At 38.8% G+C, this 19,382-nt stretch overlaps 1 protein-coding gene across 1 annotated transcript in view; it reads right to left on the reverse strand.

Annotated features, from left to right (window-relative positions):
* The window catches only part of NUP35 (nucleoporin 35), a 32,027-nt gene extending 20,170 nt beyond the window's left edge, over nt 1-11,857 (reverse strand). The window contains exons 1-4 of the mRNA XM_027555929.1: nt 11,750-11,857; nt 8,311-8,481; nt 6,015-6,142; nt 2,416-2,476 (exon numbers count right to left, since the gene is read on the reverse strand). Of these exons, the coding sequence (XP_027411730.1) occupies nt 2,416-2,476; nt 6,015-6,142; nt 8,311-8,481; nt 11,750-11,789 (400 nt within the window). The 5' untranslated portion in view covers nt 11,790-11,857. The remainder of the gene's footprint in view (nt 1-2,415; nt 2,477-6,014; nt 6,143-8,310; nt 8,482-11,749) is intronic.
* Between the last annotated feature and the right edge of the window lie 7,525 nt (nt 11,858-19,382).

The following is a 19,382-nucleotide window of genomic DNA, read 5'->3' on the forward strand; positions in this document are numbered from 1 at the left end:
TGATCTTAAATAAAGAACTACTGTGGACTACTGCAATGAACCAAAGGAATCAAATGATCCCTTAACAGCTGCAGATGGCAGAAAAGTCAAATCAGAACTACAAGAGAACAGAGAGGTCAGAGAGACTCAAAGCATATAAAAAGACTTGATCTGCCATTGCGGCTTTTGAAGACAGAAAGAAAACCAGAAGCCAAAGAACGAGGGCAGCCTCTAGACGCTGAAAATAACCTCTGGCGACAGCTGGTAAAGAAACAGAGACTTCACTCCTCCAACTGAATGCAACTGAATTTGGCCAATGACCTGGATGCAGATTCATCCACAGTTTCCAGAAAAGAACAGAGCCTTGCTAACATCTGAGCTCTAAAGAACCAAGCTCTGCCCGAGACATCTGACCACAGAAACTATGAGATAATAAACGTGTGTTGTTTTAAGCCATTAAGTTTGTGATAATTTGTTACAGCAAAAGTTTTTTAAAAATACAGATTCTGGTACCAAGTAGAATGCTGCTGTAATACCTCTAAGTGGGACATACCGTTAGAATAGGGCAGTGGGTGGAGGCTGGAAGAACTTTGAGGAACATGGTAGAAATAGCATTGGACAAACCAGTAGTAGAAATCTATACTTTAAAGAACACTGCCAGTGATGGCTCACACACTGCTTGAAGAAATCAAGATCTGGAGGATAAAAAGATCTGTTTGTCACTGGGTATTACTTTGTCAACCATTTTGCCTTTAAACAGGAGTGTTTAGCACATTTCGTTTATATAATTGTCCATTCAGTTCATTTAAATCTACTGTCTTGCTATTGCTTCTTTCATTTCATCTGTTTCTGCTGTTGCTTCTCTTTTCCTCCTTTCCTGTCCTGTTTTATGTCTAAGCCACCCCCATCTCTCACCTGGGTTAAGGTAGTAGCCAACTATCTGATCTCCTTGCTTTCACCCTGTCTCTTACTCCAAAGTCTATTCACATCACTGGGGCAGTCTCATCCTATTTTTTTCTACCTTTTCTGGGTAAAGACCAAGTGCTATTAATACAATAACCCCCATTACCTCTCTGGCCTCATCTCCTATTATTCACCCCTCCCTCACTCCATTTCACACTAACTTCTTGACACGTATTTGAACACTCCAGACACAATCCCACCTCAGTGCCTTTGTACTTGCTTCTTCCTCTGTTTAGAAAACTTTCCCTAAACATTTTTGAGCAAATGTTAGTTTTCCATAACTATTTGTAGTAAGAATAATGCCCTCCCACCCCAGATGTCCATGTCCTTATTCCTAAAACCTAGGAATCTTACATTACATGGTAAAGGAAAATTAGGACTGCAGATGTTAATATTGCTAATCAGATGACATTACAAAAGAGAGATTATCGTGACTATCCAGAAGGGCTGGAAGTCTTCACCAGGGTCCTTAAAAGAGAAAGAGCAAGACTTGACATGAAGCAGAATGATCAGAAAGATACAATGTTGCTGGCTTTAAAGATGGAGGAAGAGGACCAGAAAGAAATGTGGGCAGCCTCTAGAAGATGGAAAAGGCAGAAAACGGATTCTTCCCCAGAGCCTCTATAAATTAACATGGGCTACCAATGCCTTGATTTTAGCCCATTGAGACCCATTTCAGATTTCTCACCTCCAGAACTGTAAAAATAATACACTGAATCATTTAAACCACTTTTAAGTTTATGGTAATATATTACGGCAGCAAAAGAAAACTAATACGCTACCTTAGTTATATAAGCCCTTATCTCCTACTTCCCTTTGCTGCTTAATTTTCCTCCACAAAATATACTACCTTCTAACAAACTATTTACTTTATTTATAAATGTAAATTTCATAAGTAAATGTAAGCTCCACAAAGGCAAAGATTATCTATTTTTTCCAGTTTCCCAGGGCCTAGTACATGATTGTATGCCAAGTATTTGCTGAATGAACATTTGATAGATTATAAATATAAATACATAAATATGTTGGAAAAGCTGTGCTTATGATGATGCTGACAGTGACAGAAATACCATTAATCTTAAAGAAAAACGAGATATAATCAATGGCTATTTGTAGTCAATGACATTCATTATAGCTATGCATTAATATATCTCAAAACATCTTTATTATTCAGTCTGCATTCCTCTTCTCAATTGCAACTTATTTTTTAATTACAGTTTTAACAATTCAGGAGACACTAATACATTATTTTTTTAAATTCTTAATGCTTTTCAGTAGAATATCATAACCTTATCTGTAAGTTCAGGAAAGAACCAATATACAAATATTTCCTTCCTAAAGAAAGTTACTGACATTTGAGAAAGTCTCCAAGTTTGAAAAATAAGACAAAATTTTGGCAATTACCAACAAAGGTCTTACTATCTTCATTCAAAGAGTAAAAAATTGTCACTGGTATTGAAAGGCATTGCTTACCTGTTCCAGGAGTAGTTGTCACAACTCCAACAAGAGGACTCTGCATTACTGAAATGTTTGCCTAAGCAAAAACAGAAGAAAGTGTTCAGGTCAAATGCAAAGTTCTAACCATAAAATAAACACAATAAATGCTGAAGAACTTCATTCAACAGACAACTGAATGTTTACCAGGTACTGGCAACGCCTCTTATTAGCTCACAATTGAAGAGTACTTTCTAAGTTTGCTTGTTTTGTTGTTGATTTTTTTTTTAAGTTGAACACTACTAATCTAAAAAGGCAGACTCGTTGGCATATTATAATGTTTAAAATAAGAAAAGCTGAACTAGGTAAAAAGACACTATTTTTATTAACAGTAACACTGCTATTTGTTTTTAGTATCTAAAATACAGTATTTGAAATAACAGATATAATGGTGATTCTTCAAATCATCAAAGTTCAAACTGAAAAACAGAAGTTGGCAAAACTGTATTCCTAAATTGACATTTACAAACCATGAAATAGTATAGATTCAAATCAGTCTACACAGTAAACAGCATATCTCTGCCTCTACTAGTAAAAAGTAACAAAAACTAGTTCCTTTAAATCTGAGAAAATTAAAGATTCAAGTAGTTGAAAAATCTTTCTATAAACAAAATAGAAAACAATAATAGCTAATCAAGAATGAGAAAGGCTCTTTCTCTAGAAGTAAACAGAGAAATTTTTTTAATAGATTCTGATTAAAGTAAGAAAATCTAAAATCTGGTTATTACCCAGCAACCAGACCAAATGTCAAGAGATTATTAAAAGGAGATAAAAATTCATTGTTCAATTCTTAATGAGAACTTATGAGTAGAGAGAGGCTGACCAAAGTCTCCGGGGGTTAAACTCATTTGGACTTTAATAATATTCTTAGCAACTTTCAAGTCAAAAGCTTTCTCTACAAATTATGGCTCACAAGATTTTTAAACATTTTGAACATAGCAGTAACTATAAACTCCCTTTCTTTCCAGGTATTATCAGAGGAGTAATGAAAGGTGGCATAAACTTACAAGCCAGAGGTCCTCATACCAAATTAAACATCAGATTTATCTATCAACCTTTAGAAAAATACAACAGAATATTCTGGACTTAGTTAAGTTTATCACAATACTGTCCAAACATAACACAAACCACACCAAGTAACTGTTTTAGAGTAGGCATGTATATCTGTTAGGGAAATTATAAATAAAATGGAGGGAGTCTTGTTCAGGCTTCAGAAGCTGGAGAGCAGGCCTCTGACTGACTTCTGACCATGCCAAGCTATGTGCTTGCCAGCAAGCACACCAACTGTTACCAGCAAATCAAGTGGCACTTTAGATAAGAAAGGGAGTGGCATTTGTAATTTCTTGAGCCCCTGGAGGCCTAGCCAGCCTCCCAAGGTCTAAGAAGTCTTATGACTCATAAGGTAAAAGAAACAGCAATGTAAAACTTAAAAACCAGAGCTGCATTTTTGCACACAAATGGATGATGGTATTGTTTTGCAGCTTGGAACTATAAGCGGGAGTCCCCAAAAACCTCACCCGTGGAATGGACACACCGCCCAGGACTCTTTTGCCTAAAAGGGACTCCAGACTGCTGTTCCTCTGGACTTCCCAACACTATTCAAGTCTGGATGTGGGTTTCGGCCCAATTTGGTGATATGTATGCAGTTACTTTTCTCTATTGTTTCTATTTCTTTTCTCTTAGTGGCAGTATATTGAAATTAATCAAATAAGCCTTCATTAAGAATTGAAACTGTTTATTGTGTGTGTAATGAATGGCTTCTTTTCTTAACCAATCCTTCTAACCTAAAATGAAGGATTTAAAACTTTCCACAAAACAACATCTCAGTTAATTATAGGACTAGCCACATTTCAAGCGTCGACAGCCACACTTGGCCAGTAGCTACTACACTGGACAGGAGGGCAGGTGTACAAGTGTTGGTAAGAGAAAGTATTCTGTTTAACACAATGAATTAACTTTGCTTTGCTTTACAAATAGGCCCAGTAGGCCAGGTGTATCAAGCCTATGATCAAAATTTACTGAAAGATTTTTCTACTTTTCTTAAACTTGCCAATAAATATATTTGATTTAAAGAAAAGCCTTTAATATTCCTCCAAATCAAACAGCAGAAGTATCTTTATACAATGAACTTACCAGTTCAGCTGAAACATTTTGTTTCTGTATCCTACTAAGCATAACAGTAATAGGAGAGAAAACTTTTGACTATAAAAGGTCCTAAACTTGCTACTTAAAAGAAAAACCAATACTACCTTTCAACTGACAACCAAGACTAATCATAGTAGTATTAGCACAGCATCGTTCTTGTCAACACTGGCTCTAGAGTCAATATTCCCTGGGTTTAAAATCTGGCTCAACCAGACTGGCTGCCTTGGGCTTTTGGTGTCCTAGTTTCCTCAATGATGAGATAAAGCTCCTAAGAGTCATTCATCCCAGGGTCATTGTGAGGATTAAATGAAATAATACATGAGATCAGGGCATGTACACTACAGGCATTTCATAAGTATTAGACACTTTTTTGTGCTATCAGTCCCATCAAAACAGAAAATCTCTACCTTGCAATCCATAACTGAAAGTGACACTGGCAGAACACCTACATCCACACCAGCCAAGATTTAACATCACCATCAGAACACCTACAGGAACAGACTAGGCCATCACTCATAAACATGCAGAAGGAAGCATTTTTAGTAAAATAAGTAAACAGTGAACAGCTCTAAAAGAGTATTCAGTTCAGTTCAGTCACTCAGTCGTGGCCGACTCTCTGCGACCCCATGAATTGCAGCACGCCAGGCCTCCCTGCCCATCACCAACTCCCGGAGTTCACCCAGACTCACGTCCATCGAGTCAGTGATGCCATCCAGCCATCTCATCCTCTGTCGTGCCCTTCTCCTCCTGCCCCCAATCCCTCCCAGCATCAGAGTCTTTTCCAATGAGTCAATTCTTCACATGAGGTGGCCAAAGTACTGGAGTTTCAGCTTTAGCATTATTCCTTCCAAAGAACACCTAGGACTAATCTCCTTTAGGATGGACTGGTTGGATCTCCCTGCAGTCCAAAGGACTCTCAAGAGTCTTCTCCAACACCATACTTCAAAAGCATCAATTCTTTGGCACTCAGCTTTCTTCACAGTCCAACTCTCACATCCATACATGACCACTGGAAAAACCATAGCCTTGACTAGAAGGACCTTTGTTGGCAAAGTAATGTCTCTGCTTTTGAATATGCTATCTAGGTTGGTCATAATTTTCCTTCCAAAGAGCATCAGTCTTATACTAATAAACCATCCCTAAAAATAATGACCTCAAATCATCACAAGGTACCTGAGATCTGGATAAAACCCTGGATCTTCATTTGTTCTGTCACAAAACTATGTATATTGAACTTTTAAACAACCACTGACTGTGTACCATAGAGTAAACAGTAGACTCTATGGTAACTGTCCCTAATGCTTATTCCTATGCAACAGAGTTATACTAAAACAGACTTCAGGGAAACATTTCAAATTACTGACCCTCACTGTATAACCACATGAAAACATGAAATGAGTATGCATGGCCATAAATGAGGATATGTGTATCACCTGTCTTCTTGAAGTTAAAGGTGTTGATCCAAGTCCTGGGCTGGAAATGTCATCATATATACTTCTAACTGGCGGAGCTCCACTTTTATCTTTATGAGCTGGTACAACTGGCTGTGGTGGTGATCCACCTAACAATGTACAAACAGCATAGTCAGGTGAGAAAACAAATAAATCTTCCATCTATCTGGTAAGATCCTTTAGTATTTTTAAAATAAGGCTTAAACTCCTATCTCCCAATGTTTCTCAAACCTTAATACACAGAGTCACTTGGGCATCTTGTTAAAATTCGGGTTCTGTCTCAGACCGTGTGGGATGGAGCCTGAGATTATGAATTTCTAACAAGCTGCCAGTGATGCCAATATTGGTGATCCATAGACTGCCCTTTGAACAAAAGGTTCCAGAACAAGGACTATATAGAAATGTTAGTTTTTAGTGAATGCGTACAACTTTTGTTTTCTCTACAAAATGCTTAACAATTCAATATCAAATTTAATCCTATTTCTCACTTGAAAGTAGAATACCAAACAGCTCTAATTTGTATATACCTGAAAAAATATAATATTTTAATGTGGAATTTGACTGTCAAATTCCCATGTTTCTCACAGTAAAAATTTATTAAAGTACATAATAAACATACAGGAAAAGGATCAACTTTGGGGGCTACAAAGAGGCCTTCTTAGGTCAGAGAATCATCAGTGTCAAGTAGTAGAGCAGCCCACATCTTCTGTAAGACTAATGTCTGAGTCAAGACGGTGCAGCAAAAGCCATGCACACCAGAGCACAGGCTATAGAACGAGACTGGCCCAACCTTTAACCGCCTGTGGTCACTAACCAGCGAGCTCCAGCAAGCTCTATACCGCATTTAGCATCAGTTTACTCCTTTAAGAAACAGAGACAGTACCAACTACTCTTTAAGACTGATAAAAGAATAAGATAACATAAAATGCTTAGGATACTCCCTGGCTCATAAATACTTAATATATGGTAGCTACAACAATAAAATAACACACTTGAAATATGTAAAAATAAATAATCTGTCCAAGATAATGTTTCTAACTGAATCGCTTCAGTTATAACTTATGATAATTCTCCCTGATCTTTAAAAAAAAAAATTATAAACCACTTTAACACAAATAACACCTCACATGCATGCACGCTAAGTTGCTTCAGTAGTGTCTGACTCTTTGCCACCCTATGGACTGTAGCCCACCAGGCTCCTCTGTCCATGGGATCCTACAGGCAAGAATACTGGAGTGGGTTGGCCATGCCCGCCTCCAGTGGATCTTCCCTACCCAGGGATCAAACCCAAGTCTCTTACATCTCCTGCACTGGCAGGTGGGTTCTTTACCACTAGCGCCACCTGGGAAGCCCAATAATACCTTAAGGACAATTAAAAAAAGAATTTCCATTTAAACATCTATTAAAACACTTATTAGCTCACATTTGGAATTCAACCATTTCTGTAGCTCTCACTATTCATGGTCAAAATTTCCAAATTATCTTTTAAAATATTTGTTTGCTAAAAGAGTCCTGTATTAGATGTTTTGTTTACATGACAATATTTTGTGCTGGCAACTGCAGAGCATCGTTTGTGGAGTAAGTCCTTTCACTAAACACAGTGAGTAAGAATCTTAACTCACTAACACTAGAAGTCAAATTCGTATCTACAAATTTACAAATTATATTTCTTTTGACTGAATATTTGCTGTTATTATATTAAGACAAATTTTTTAAATTGAATCCAGCTGAAGCTGAATGACCATATTCCCCTCCCCCACCCAAACACACTTTAACATCTCCGAAATAGGAATAATTAACAAAAATGGCAAATGGTGTATCATATTTAGTGCTTCTCTTTCCTAGTGGTGCTTAATGGTGTTACAATCAATGCTAGATTGAATAAAATGCAGTATGCATATTTTCAGGGATTCTTAGAATTAAAGTAAATTATATTGCTTACACCTGTTTCAATAATTTTAGGTGACGAAGGTGAAAGCTACCTCACTCCTCTTTTTAAAATTCTGGTACATGTACTGATAGTACTTAAAACTACACTAAGCAATTTACCTTTGTTGTCATCTAGTTACTAAGTCATGTCCAACTCTTTTGAGACCCCATGGACTGCAGGCTGCCAGACTCCTCTGTCCATGGGATTTCCGAGGCAAGAATACTGGAGTGGGTTGCCACTTCCTTTTCCAAGGGATCTTCCCCACCCAGGGATCCAACCCACATCTCCTGCATTGGCAGGCAGTTTCTTTATGGCTGAGCCACCAGGGAAGCCCAAACATTTACCTACCTGCAAGTAAAGGTGATCTCATTTCCATTACTCCTATGGAAGGGCTACTAATTGATCGAGGCTGTGGAGTCACTGGAGCTGGCAAATCCCCCATTAAAAATCCAGGTAAGAATTGGGCATTAACCCCTGGCTTTGGAGACGTGGGTGAACCCAGCATCATTGGTTCAGATCCTAAATGAATCAGAAAATAAAATACAGAGAAAGGACTTCAATGTAATAATAGGTAACAAAAAGATACAAGGACCAGTATACACAATTTTGAGAATTTAATAAAAATTGTTAAATATTACAAAACCACAGTTAAATTATTTTAAAAATCATAAAATTTTTCCAGAAAAATATGAAAATATTTTGCATTAACAAAATAATATTTGACAGATGTTTACATTATTTCATAGATTTAAGAATCAACATTTATTTTTAAATTTTTGCTTATTGACTAAAAAAAAAAAATCCCTACTACATACAGAACAACTTCTTTCCATTTCTGGCAGTTTGTACTATGTAACAACCAAAAACAAGGACAGGATGCACTACCAACATAAAGTCTAAGCAAATTAGACACAACAGATTTAGCTATATGTCCCATTTTTCTTTCCCCATACACAAAAACCACGGTCATTTCTGTAATAAAAGTGTAATTATGCACACATTAAAGCACGTATGAAATAACAGTGATGACAGCATACCAACTAAGAAATATGCTTTGGGTAATTTTTTAAAACCATTCATTTTAAAGTTAGGAATAAGCACACACACACACACAAAAAATAAAGTTAGGAATAATCAATAAGTCTCCCTAACAGAAAACCAATTAAGAGGAGAACTGATACTTCATGATGATCCATTCAAAATTATTTTTCACAATTTATAGGCTAGGTAATATTATTATTCCAACTATGAAAATAAGGAAGCTATAACTTCCTCTAATTTCAAAACAAAATAGCACAGTAAGGAGAACAGGAGCTCTGGAGTCAAGAGACCTGGTTTCAAGTTTTTCAGAAAGATGGACATAATCACAGCACCCAGCTTTGATTAGAAAGACAGCAAATAAAGCACTTAACTCAAGTGCCTAATATACAATCAGTACTCACAAATATTAGTTATTACAATTATTATTCTAATAGTACCTTAAAAGCCAAAACCTACTGTGTACATGTAGAATTTGCAATTTCTGCTTATGAAAATTTAATTTTTCAATTATCTGACAAAGCTGATTTGTGATTTATGGAACTCAGAAAGTTCAAACACTTGATATTTTATACAGCCTTTATTAACTACACTGTAATTTTAACTGCCTCAAAATTGTGCTTAGTACTATCCAAATGCTGTCAATTAATTACTCTTCCTCTTATTTCTCATAGCAGACCTTGATAGTAACAATGCAAGCACATGAAAAAGGAAAAGAAAGCAAATACTGAAATAGGTGTGAAGAGCTATATTACATTGTAATTACTTCAAAGTGCTAGTTACTATGTTACCATGGTACTACTACATATTTCCAAAGAACATAATACTAAAATCAAATCAAAAGTCTAAACAAAAGCTATTACGAACATATATTTATAAACTCAAAGTACAAAGTTTTAGGTACCATCTCCCAGCCCCAAAAGAAAAAAAAAAAAAAAAACATATATGGGCTTCCTAAGTGGCGAAGTGGTAAAGAATCGCCTGCCAAGGCAGGAAACACAGGATGGATCCCTGGCTCGGGAAAATTCCCTGGAGGAGGAAATGGCGACCCACTCCAGGATTCTTGCCTGGGAAATCCCATGGATAGAAGAACCTTTCATGGGGTCGAAAAAGAGTCAGACATGACTTAGCGACTAAACAACAACAGCAGCAAGTATACTAAAAATTAAGTCCAAAAACTTTTGACACATCTAAATACATACTGTGATACAACAGAAATAACCAAAGTGAGGAGAGCCAAAGGACTCTTAACTAAACTGTCACTAACCACCGAGCCCTCAGACTAATTTTCCTTAAGAGTTATATTGTTGGATCCTCAAGTCTTAAATTTCCATTTCCGAGTCTCTACTCCTAAAATGTTAAGTGGTGTGTCTTACTCAGCTAGCATTGTTTGTCGAAGTAACCATAGTTTTAGTGTTCCATTAGGTGCTGCTGCTAAGTCACTTCAGTCGTGTCCGACTCTGTGCAACCCCATAGACGGCCTCCTACCAGGCTCCCCCATCCCTGGGATTCTCCAGGCAAGAACACTGGAGTGGGTTGCCATTTCCTTCTCCAATGCATGAAAGTGAAAAGTGAAAGGGAAGTCGCACAGTCGTGTCCGACTCTTAGCGATTTTCAAATACATCTCTATTATAGTAGATGGTTTATTTTCTGTTTTAAGCTATTCCACGGTTCTCACAAAATCCACAACTCAACCGACACATACACACAATAATCGACATCCAAGGTTGACACGCAAGATTTTTTTAATGCCCCCATTATATAACGGAAATGATTTTTTAAAATCATTCAGTTCAGTTCAGTTGCTCAGTCGTGTCCGACTCTTTGCGACCCCATGAATTGCAGCACGCCAGGCCTCCCTGTCCATCACCAACTCCTGGAGTTCACCCAAACCCACGTCCATCAAGTCGATGATGCCATCCTGCCATCTTATCCTCTGTCGTCCCCTTTTCCTCCTGCCCCCAATCCCTCCCAGCATCAGTCTTTTCCAATAAGTCAACTCTTCGCATGAGGTGGCCAAAGTACTGGAGTTTCAGCTTTAGCATCATTCCTTCCAAAGAACACCCAGGACTGATGTTTAGAATGGACTGGTTGGAATCATTACGTGTAGAGGAAAAGATCCTCTACAATAGAGTCATTTTCCCAAGATAAAGAAAATGAAGCGAACTCATGGCTTCCTATTAAGGGAATATCTGAATGGTTGCCATCACCTGGTTAATTAAATATCGAACAACTCAAGTTTCCATTAACAACACATTCCTTTTGCGAATCCCGGGAGGAGTTGGAATCAAGCAGTAACGAGAAGCCCAGGTGACCGAGCAGCCGTGAAAGGTGACCACGCTCCAGGGCACCGCCCACCCACGTGTTCACAGGTGACGACCTTCCCACCAACGCTTCACAGGATCCGGGAACCCAGCATAGCGTCTGCCGTGCCGGCGAAGTCTCAGGTATGGACAGGTCTGGATCTGGCTTGTGGGAAGTATACCAAGCGGCTTAGTCACCACCACGAGACCGCCGTTTCTTCGACTTCCTCGGAGCCCGCAGCGTCCCGGAGCCCCCTTGGTAGCTACAGGGTGGCGACGCCTAGAGAAGGGGGCGGACTTGGAACCTGGGGGCGAGCCAAAGGGCTAGCTCTTTGAGGCTTGAAATTAGCAGACGAGACCCTACGATTACTGTCTCTCAGCGTGCCCGCTTCCAAGCTTACAGTGTGCATCGCGGTGCCAGCGAGGAAAAGCAGTTTTTTACTCACCCAACGTGGGCGCCTGGGGTTCCACGGCAAAGGCTGCCATCACAGCAGCAGCGGTATTCACCCCCGGACCTTCCTGATTTTCAAAAATGGCGGAAACTCTCCCCACGGGTGGGGCCGCGCTACCTTATGGGATTGCGTAACTTCCAGACATGCGCTGTATCTGTTGTGGCGCCGGCGCTGCCATTTTGGCATAGGGCAGCAGTCTTCTCGGACTACTTGAGCGGGAAGAATTTTTCTGGTAAAGTGATGAAACAACGTGGAAGTTGTGATTTCAGGACTTCCTTGCTCAACTGTGAGCCTCCTGATTTGCTGGTGCTTGAGTCGTATAGTAACACAAGTTACTGTAACGCTTCCATAGTTAGCGAGAGTTTGCTGCTGCTGCTAAATCGCTTCAGTCGTGTCTGACTCTGTGCGACCCCGTAGACGGCAGCCCACCAGGCTCCCCCTTCCCTGGGATTCTCCAGGCAACACTAGAGTGGCTGCTGCTTTTCTTTAGATATCATTTGAAGAGCGCGCACACAAACACCTTGTATTTATCAATATGTGTGTGTGAAAATAAGTTGTTTAGCCATTTGCAGCAACATGAATGGACCTGGAGATTATCATAGTGAGTGAAGTAAATCAGACTAAGAAAGACAAATATGATATAGCTTATATGCAGAATAAAAAAAATGATACAAATGAACTCATTTACAAAACAAAAATAGAGAACTTATGATTAACAAGGGGAGAGGATAGGGAGGAGCGATAAATTGGGAATTTAGGACTGACACATCACACTGCTAGTTTTAAAACAGATACCCAACAAGGACCTACTGTATAACACAGGGAATTCTGCTCAACACTGTAATAACTGAAATGAGGAAAGAATTTGAAAAGGAATTCATATATGTTCATGTATAACTGAATCAGTTGGCTATACATCTGAAATTAACACACATTGTTAATCAACTATAGTATAAAATAAAAATTTTTTAAATAAGAGGAAATAAAAGGAAAAAAATGTGTTTTTTAGTTTTGCTCACTTACTAATTTTATTAAAGTCATATGCTACATGTGTACATTCTGAGATGCTCTCTGATCCATACCAAACTCACTATCCTGCAAATAGTCACCATCCTCCCTATTTCCTCTGGGGTTTTCCTGAAATCCCAAATCCAGCCAGGATTTTTCTAATTTGGGTGAGGTAATAACAATTCCCGGAGAAGGCAATGGCACCCGACTCCAGTACTCTTGCCTGGAAAATCCCATGGACGGAGGAGCCTGGTAGGCTGCAGTCCATGGGGTCGCTAGGAGTCGGACACGACTGAGCGACTTCACTTTCACATTTCACTTTCACGCATTGGAGAAGGAAATGGCAACCCACTCCAGTGTTCTTGCCTGGAGAATCCCAGGGATGGGGGAGCCTGGTGGGCTGCCTTCTCTGGGGTCGCACAGAGTCGGACACGACTGAAGCGATTTAGCAGCAGCAGCAGCAGCAGCAATAACAATTCCAGCATCAAACGACAAGTTTCCAGAAATCAAAGCTTAAAACCACTTACAGATGAAGTGACTTTTTCTTAACAGATGTTATGTATGGGTTGAACTCTGTCCCCCAAAATAAATGTTAAGATCCTAACCTCCAATACATATGAATGTGACCTTATTTGGAAATAGGGTCTTTGCAGATGTAATCATGTTCAGATGCAGTCATACTGAATTACTACAAACGTCATGGCTTAAACCAACACAAATTTATATTTTATAGTTCTAGTGGCCAGAGATCCAAAATGATTGTTATAGGACTAAAACCAAAGTGTCAACAAGACTGGTTTCTTCAAGAGGCTCCAAGGGAGAATCTGTTTCCTTGCTTTTCTAACTTCTAAAGGCTAACCATATATTATGTACTTAGCTTTTGGCCCTGTCCTCCTGCTTCAAAGCCAGAGGCATAGCATCTTCTACCTCTGACACTACTTCTCTGCTTCTGTCATCACATGGTCTTTTTCTTGTATAGTAAAATCCCCCTCTGCGTCCATTTTATAAGGACCTTTGCAATCACATTTAGGGCTACTCAGACAATCCAAGATAATCTTCCCACGGTGGTAACCAGTTGTGGTGATTAAGTTAATAATCATGTCTATAAAGTAACATTCATAGATTCCAGAGATTAAAATGTGAATATCTTTGGAGGTTCTATTCAGGCCACCACACCCAGCAATTCCCTTTCTAGAAATAAGGTACCAAGGAAAGTTCATCAACGAAGGGATTTCAATATAAATTATGATCTAGCCAAATAAAAGAACATTATGCACCTGTTAAAAAGAATAAAATGGATTGGATATGTGACTGTATGTATTGATCTAGAAAAATCTCCATGGTTGATGTGAAAAAAGCAATTTGAAAACATTATATAGCATCATTTCATTTTAACTTAACAAAAAGTATACATCTGAGAACAGATGTAGAGAGACAGAGACAGAGACGCTTATTTAAATGAAGGAAAAATCTAGAAAACATTCCTTCAAAAGTATTAACAGGGAAGGTAGAATGGGAGAGGGGTTTGTAAATCAGGGGATTTAAGAAGGGCCCTTATTTTACTTTATATAACTTTTAGTAGTAGATTATAGGCATTATTTACTATTTTTAGTATTCTTCAAATTAAAACACTTTCTTTCCTTTAAGAAACCCATTTTCCTTCAGTTGCTTTTCAATCTTCTACCCTTTAACTGTCTCTTTCCTTATCAAGTTATAAAGATGCCTACTTGTCCCTCTCACAGAAACTTTCCTATGTCTTTTCTCTTTCTCCTAGCTACCATGCACTAATTTCTCTCACATTTTCTCTCCTTTTCTCAAGATCTCAAAATTAGAGCCTACAGATTTTCATAGATGATCTATTTCCCTAACTTCACCATTTGTTGTTTAATTCATTACATACTAGCTACTATGTAAATCTTATGAAACTACTGATCCCCAGCTATTTTTCTCCTTGTGGGCAGATTAAGCCTGTCTTCTTGACGTCTGCAGTAGTCAACAGCTTTGACCATCTTTTTATCTAGACAGTGTTGTCCATGTTTTTGGTGAGGCTACACTTCCTATTTTATCCCATAACTTTCTAATCTTTGTCTGGTTTTTCTATACCTGATCCTACTTTATTCTAACCTGGACATATTATTAATAGTCAAGACTTTGTCCCCTCTCTTCTTAAATTCTTTATGTTCTCTCTGGGAGTCCTTGTGAATTGTCATGTCTATGCAAAAAAAAAAAAAAATCCAATATTATAAACCCCAGCTCTCTCTAAAGCCAACTGATACTTTCCCAGATGCTTGATGAACAATCTACCAGCACACCAAGCCTCAAAAATAAACTCATCTTACCCTAAAAGCAGCCCCATTCCAGTTGTCCCTTTTTCTATTGACCTCTTAGAAATTCAAAATCACAGTATGTTAGAGTCTAAAATGATACAGACATTTATTCAAAGTCCAACTGATACACTTAAATCCTGTATTACTTCGATTTGTATTAAATCTCTTTAGATTGTAAAATAGAAACAATACCTACTTTGAAAGGTGGTTATGCTTAGTACGGGCTTCCCTGTTGGCTCAATGGTAAAGAATCTGCCTGCCAAGGCAAGAGACATAAGAGAGTTGGGTTTAATCCGTGGGTCAGGAAGATCTCCTGGAGAAGGAAATGGCAACCCACTCCAGTATTCTTGCCTGGGAAATCCCATGGACAGAGGAGCCTGGCAGGCTACAGTCCATGGGAGTGCAAAAAATTCGAACACGACTTAGTGACTTAACAATAACAATATGCTTAGTACAGTGCCTGGTCCGTTTTGCTTTTTCTGGTTTCCATTTTCCCTTCCATCAAACATTCAGATACCAAGTCCTATTCTTTCTCTCTCCTCAATGCCTAGACAATTGCACTCAACTCTTAAGAACGCCATGCCTTCAATCTCTCCCACCAAACACCACCATCCAATGCTCCCATCCTTGTACACACTAGTCAGCTGTCCAAAACTCTCACCAACTTCCCACTCCCTACAGTAGCCTCCTTTTCTTCAACTTCACAAGCTTCACGTGTGCAGCACATGCCAACCAATAGTGTCTCCCATTACACTGTATACATTCTCACCCAGGCAACAAGAGGAAAATCAGAATCCTTTGGGGGGTGGAAATTGCTATAGATTGAATATTTGTGTTCCCATAATTATTTGTTGGAAATCCTAACACCCAGTATGATGTTATTTGGGAGCTGGGAACTTTAGGAAGTGGTTAGGTCATGAGGGTTAAGTCCTCATGAATGAGATTAGCGCTCTTACACAAGAAACCATCCAGAGAGCTCCCCAATCCCTTTGGTCATGTGAGCATAGAGCAATAAGATGCTGTCTGTAAGCCAGGAAGCAGGCTCCCACTTGACACCAAATCTGCCATATCTTGATCTTGGACTTCCCAGCCTCCAGAACTTTGAAGAAATAAATTTCTTTTGTTTATATGTTCCCCTGAGTCTATGGTATTCTACTGTGTGTATGCTGAGTCACTTCAGTCATGTCCGACTCTTTGAAACCCCGTGGACTGTAGCCTGCCAGGCTCCTCTGTCCTTGGAATTTTTCAGACAAGAATACTGGAGTGGGTAGCCATTCCCTTCTCCAGGGGAACTTCCCAGCCCAGAGATCAAACTCACGCCTCCTGCATTGAAGGCAGATTCTTTACCATCGAGCCACCAGGGAAGCAAACAGCCCAAACAAACTGAGACAGGACAGTAGGAGCATCTCTTTTGCTGATTCAAAAGGAATATATATTGTCACCCTACCTTCACCAGGCGTGGTTGAGAACCTCAGTTTTAAAACAGTCTGTTCACTCTCTCACCCTAGCTTTCTGCTCCAATCAATTCTCCCATTATTCCCCTTTGCAAGTGTTTCAACATTTTGTGAAAGATCTTCACATTACACTCCTTGCTCACAGCAGTACCCCTGTTCAGCATCTCTTTGCTTTCCACCGCCATTTACAAATTCCTGTTATTGTAAGTGGCAGCTCTCTTCCACCATGAAACTTGCTCCAGCCCTGCCAGCTAATCGTTTCATCTCAAAATGTGTAACACATCATTTCTGCAACTCATTTGCTACAAGATACTTGTTTTTGTTTTTTAAGTTTTCTTTTCAGCCCTACTAGATGAATTTTCTTGAGGACAGGATCGTAATATTTCTATTCTGTTTTTCTATCACTTTCCAATAAAACTATGTTGAAAAAGTAAATGAATGAACAAATTTTAATGACAAACTCTATATAAATAAGTGTAATTATCTGATACAACTTATTTGATGCAATTTTCATGTTTTAAAATGTTTAAAATAATAATTTTACACTAATTCTTCCAGAAGTGCTCACTATACATATTATAAATTGAAGACCTATTTGTAGTTCTGTTTATCCTTTTTTGGTAAAATGAAATTTCTATAAAATGAGATAAAATGGGTTATCTTGAATGAATACCATTGTATAGCACAATTTTACTTTTTATGTTTCTTGTTAAACTACAATCTTTAGAAATACTGCATGTTCATCATAGTCTTCTGTACATGGATATTATTATCTTAATTGCAATACTTGCTTTCCTACTTTCTTTTCTGAACACGGTAAATAAAATGTCAAAGTGGAACACCTGTTCCTTATTTCTATTCTGGATTTGTGGTTCTCTGAATGCTGCCTTCCAGTGACATATGATTCCACCCAAGTGTTATTTTTGTAGATCATTGATTTTCAGATTTATATGGAATACTCTTTCATTTAACAAGGTTTTGGGCAGATACTTAATACCTACAACAGACCCACTCTGGTTGAGGGGAAGAAAAAAAAACAGGAAAAGTGCAAGTCCCACTAACTCAGGATTCTTGCCCCCTCAGCTGTCAATTATCACCTTCAAATAACCCCTGAAGCACTTGGGTGAAATCCCTACGGCTACAGAGAGTCCAATCTGAAGATTAGTTTCCAGCCATATACATTTCAGCTTTCTTCTAAACACAAATTTTTAAAAAGTCAGAAATGTATTTGAGACATGAAGTCTCAAAATGTATTAATTTTCAATATATTTGATGTATTTGCAGCCAAACTACCGTGTGTCTATCATACACACTGAATATTCATCGACCTATTTATAAATGTCATTAATATGCAATGTTTGTATATAAACCTAAATTATTAAATCCCACTCTTAGTCTACTTTAAAAATAAAAGCAAAGAATTTTGACACTGAAGCAAAGAAAAATGATATCCACCTTTGGTAAGAATTTAGGGAAAGAATAGAGTTTGTCACCTTTGAAAAGAGAGCCAAGAGAGGCAACATTGTCGCACTCATGTTCCCATCATCTGAGCTTCTGGCAGCTGGTGTAGCATGGACAGGCCATGACGTAGATTGTGATGTCACATAAAGCATTTGGAGAGACCATGATTTCATAGGGCCCAGGGACAAGTGATCTCCAAAAGAGCTTTGTGGTGTTTAAGACATAGGGATTTTGTCCAGAAAAAAAAAATGCAAATCAATTAGTTGTTATTTGCATTGTCTGATCACTATAAACAGTAATGGCCAAAGCTACATCTTTACAAATTAAAATCAAGATTATATTTGGAAACTTACCAGTGTTTTCTGATTTCATTATAGTAAACAACTGGCAGAAAGAGGGTAGCCAAACATCAAAAGAGGTATCAGCTTAGCTGACTCACTTGTCTTTTAACCGATTAGATAGTTCTTAACACCTGTAGGGGTTTCCCTCGTGGCTCAGCTGGTAAAGAATCCACCTGCAATGTGGGAAACCTAGATTTGATCCCTGGGTTGGGAAGATCCCCTGGAGATGGAAAAAGCTACCCACTCCAGTGTTCTGGCCTGGAGAATTCCACGGACTGTATAGTCCATGTGGTCACAAAGAGTTGGACACCACTAAGAGACTTTCACTCACTCACTCACTAACACCTGTTGGAAGTAAAAAGACAACATCAAAACTTACATATACCTATAGGAGAGAGTGGTGAATAGGCAGAACACAGGATTTTCAGGGCAGTGAGACTATTTTGTATGATATTATCATGGTGGATACATGTTATTGTAAGTTTGTCAAACCCAAAGAATGTAGAACACCAAGTGTGAATCCAAAGTAATGTAAACTATGGATTCGAGGGAGTGATAACTATGGTTTTTCCTGTGGTCATGTATGGATGTGAGAGTTGGACTGTGAAGAAAGCTGAGCGCCGAAGAATTGATGCTTTTGAACTGTGGTGTTGGAAAAGACTCTTGAGAGTCCCTTGGACTGCAAGGAGATCCAACCAGTCCATTCTGAAGGAGATCAGCCCTGGGATTTCTTTGGAAGGAATGATGCTAAAGCTGAAACTCCAGTACTTTGGCCACCTCATGCGAAGAGTTGACTCATTGGAAAAGACTGATGCTGGGAGGGATTGGGGGCAGGAGGAGAAGGGGACAACAGAGGATGAGATGGCTGGCTGGCATCACTGGCTCGAGGGACATGAGTCTCAGTGAACTCCGGGAGTTGGTGATGGACAGGGAGGCCTGGCGTGCTGCGATTCATGGGGTCGCAAAGAGTGGGACATGACTGAGCGACTGAACTGAATTGAACCGAACTGAATGATGTTTCAATGTAGTTTCACCA

The sequence above is a fragment of the Bos indicus x Bos taurus genome, chromosome 2 (genome assembly GCF_003369695.1).
Source record: "Bos indicus x Bos taurus breed Angus x Brahman F1 hybrid chromosome 2, Bos_hybrid_MaternalHap_v2.0, whole genome shotgun sequence".
Lineage (NCBI taxonomy): Eukaryota > Metazoa > Chordata > Mammalia > Artiodactyla > Bovidae > Bos > Bos indicus x Bos taurus.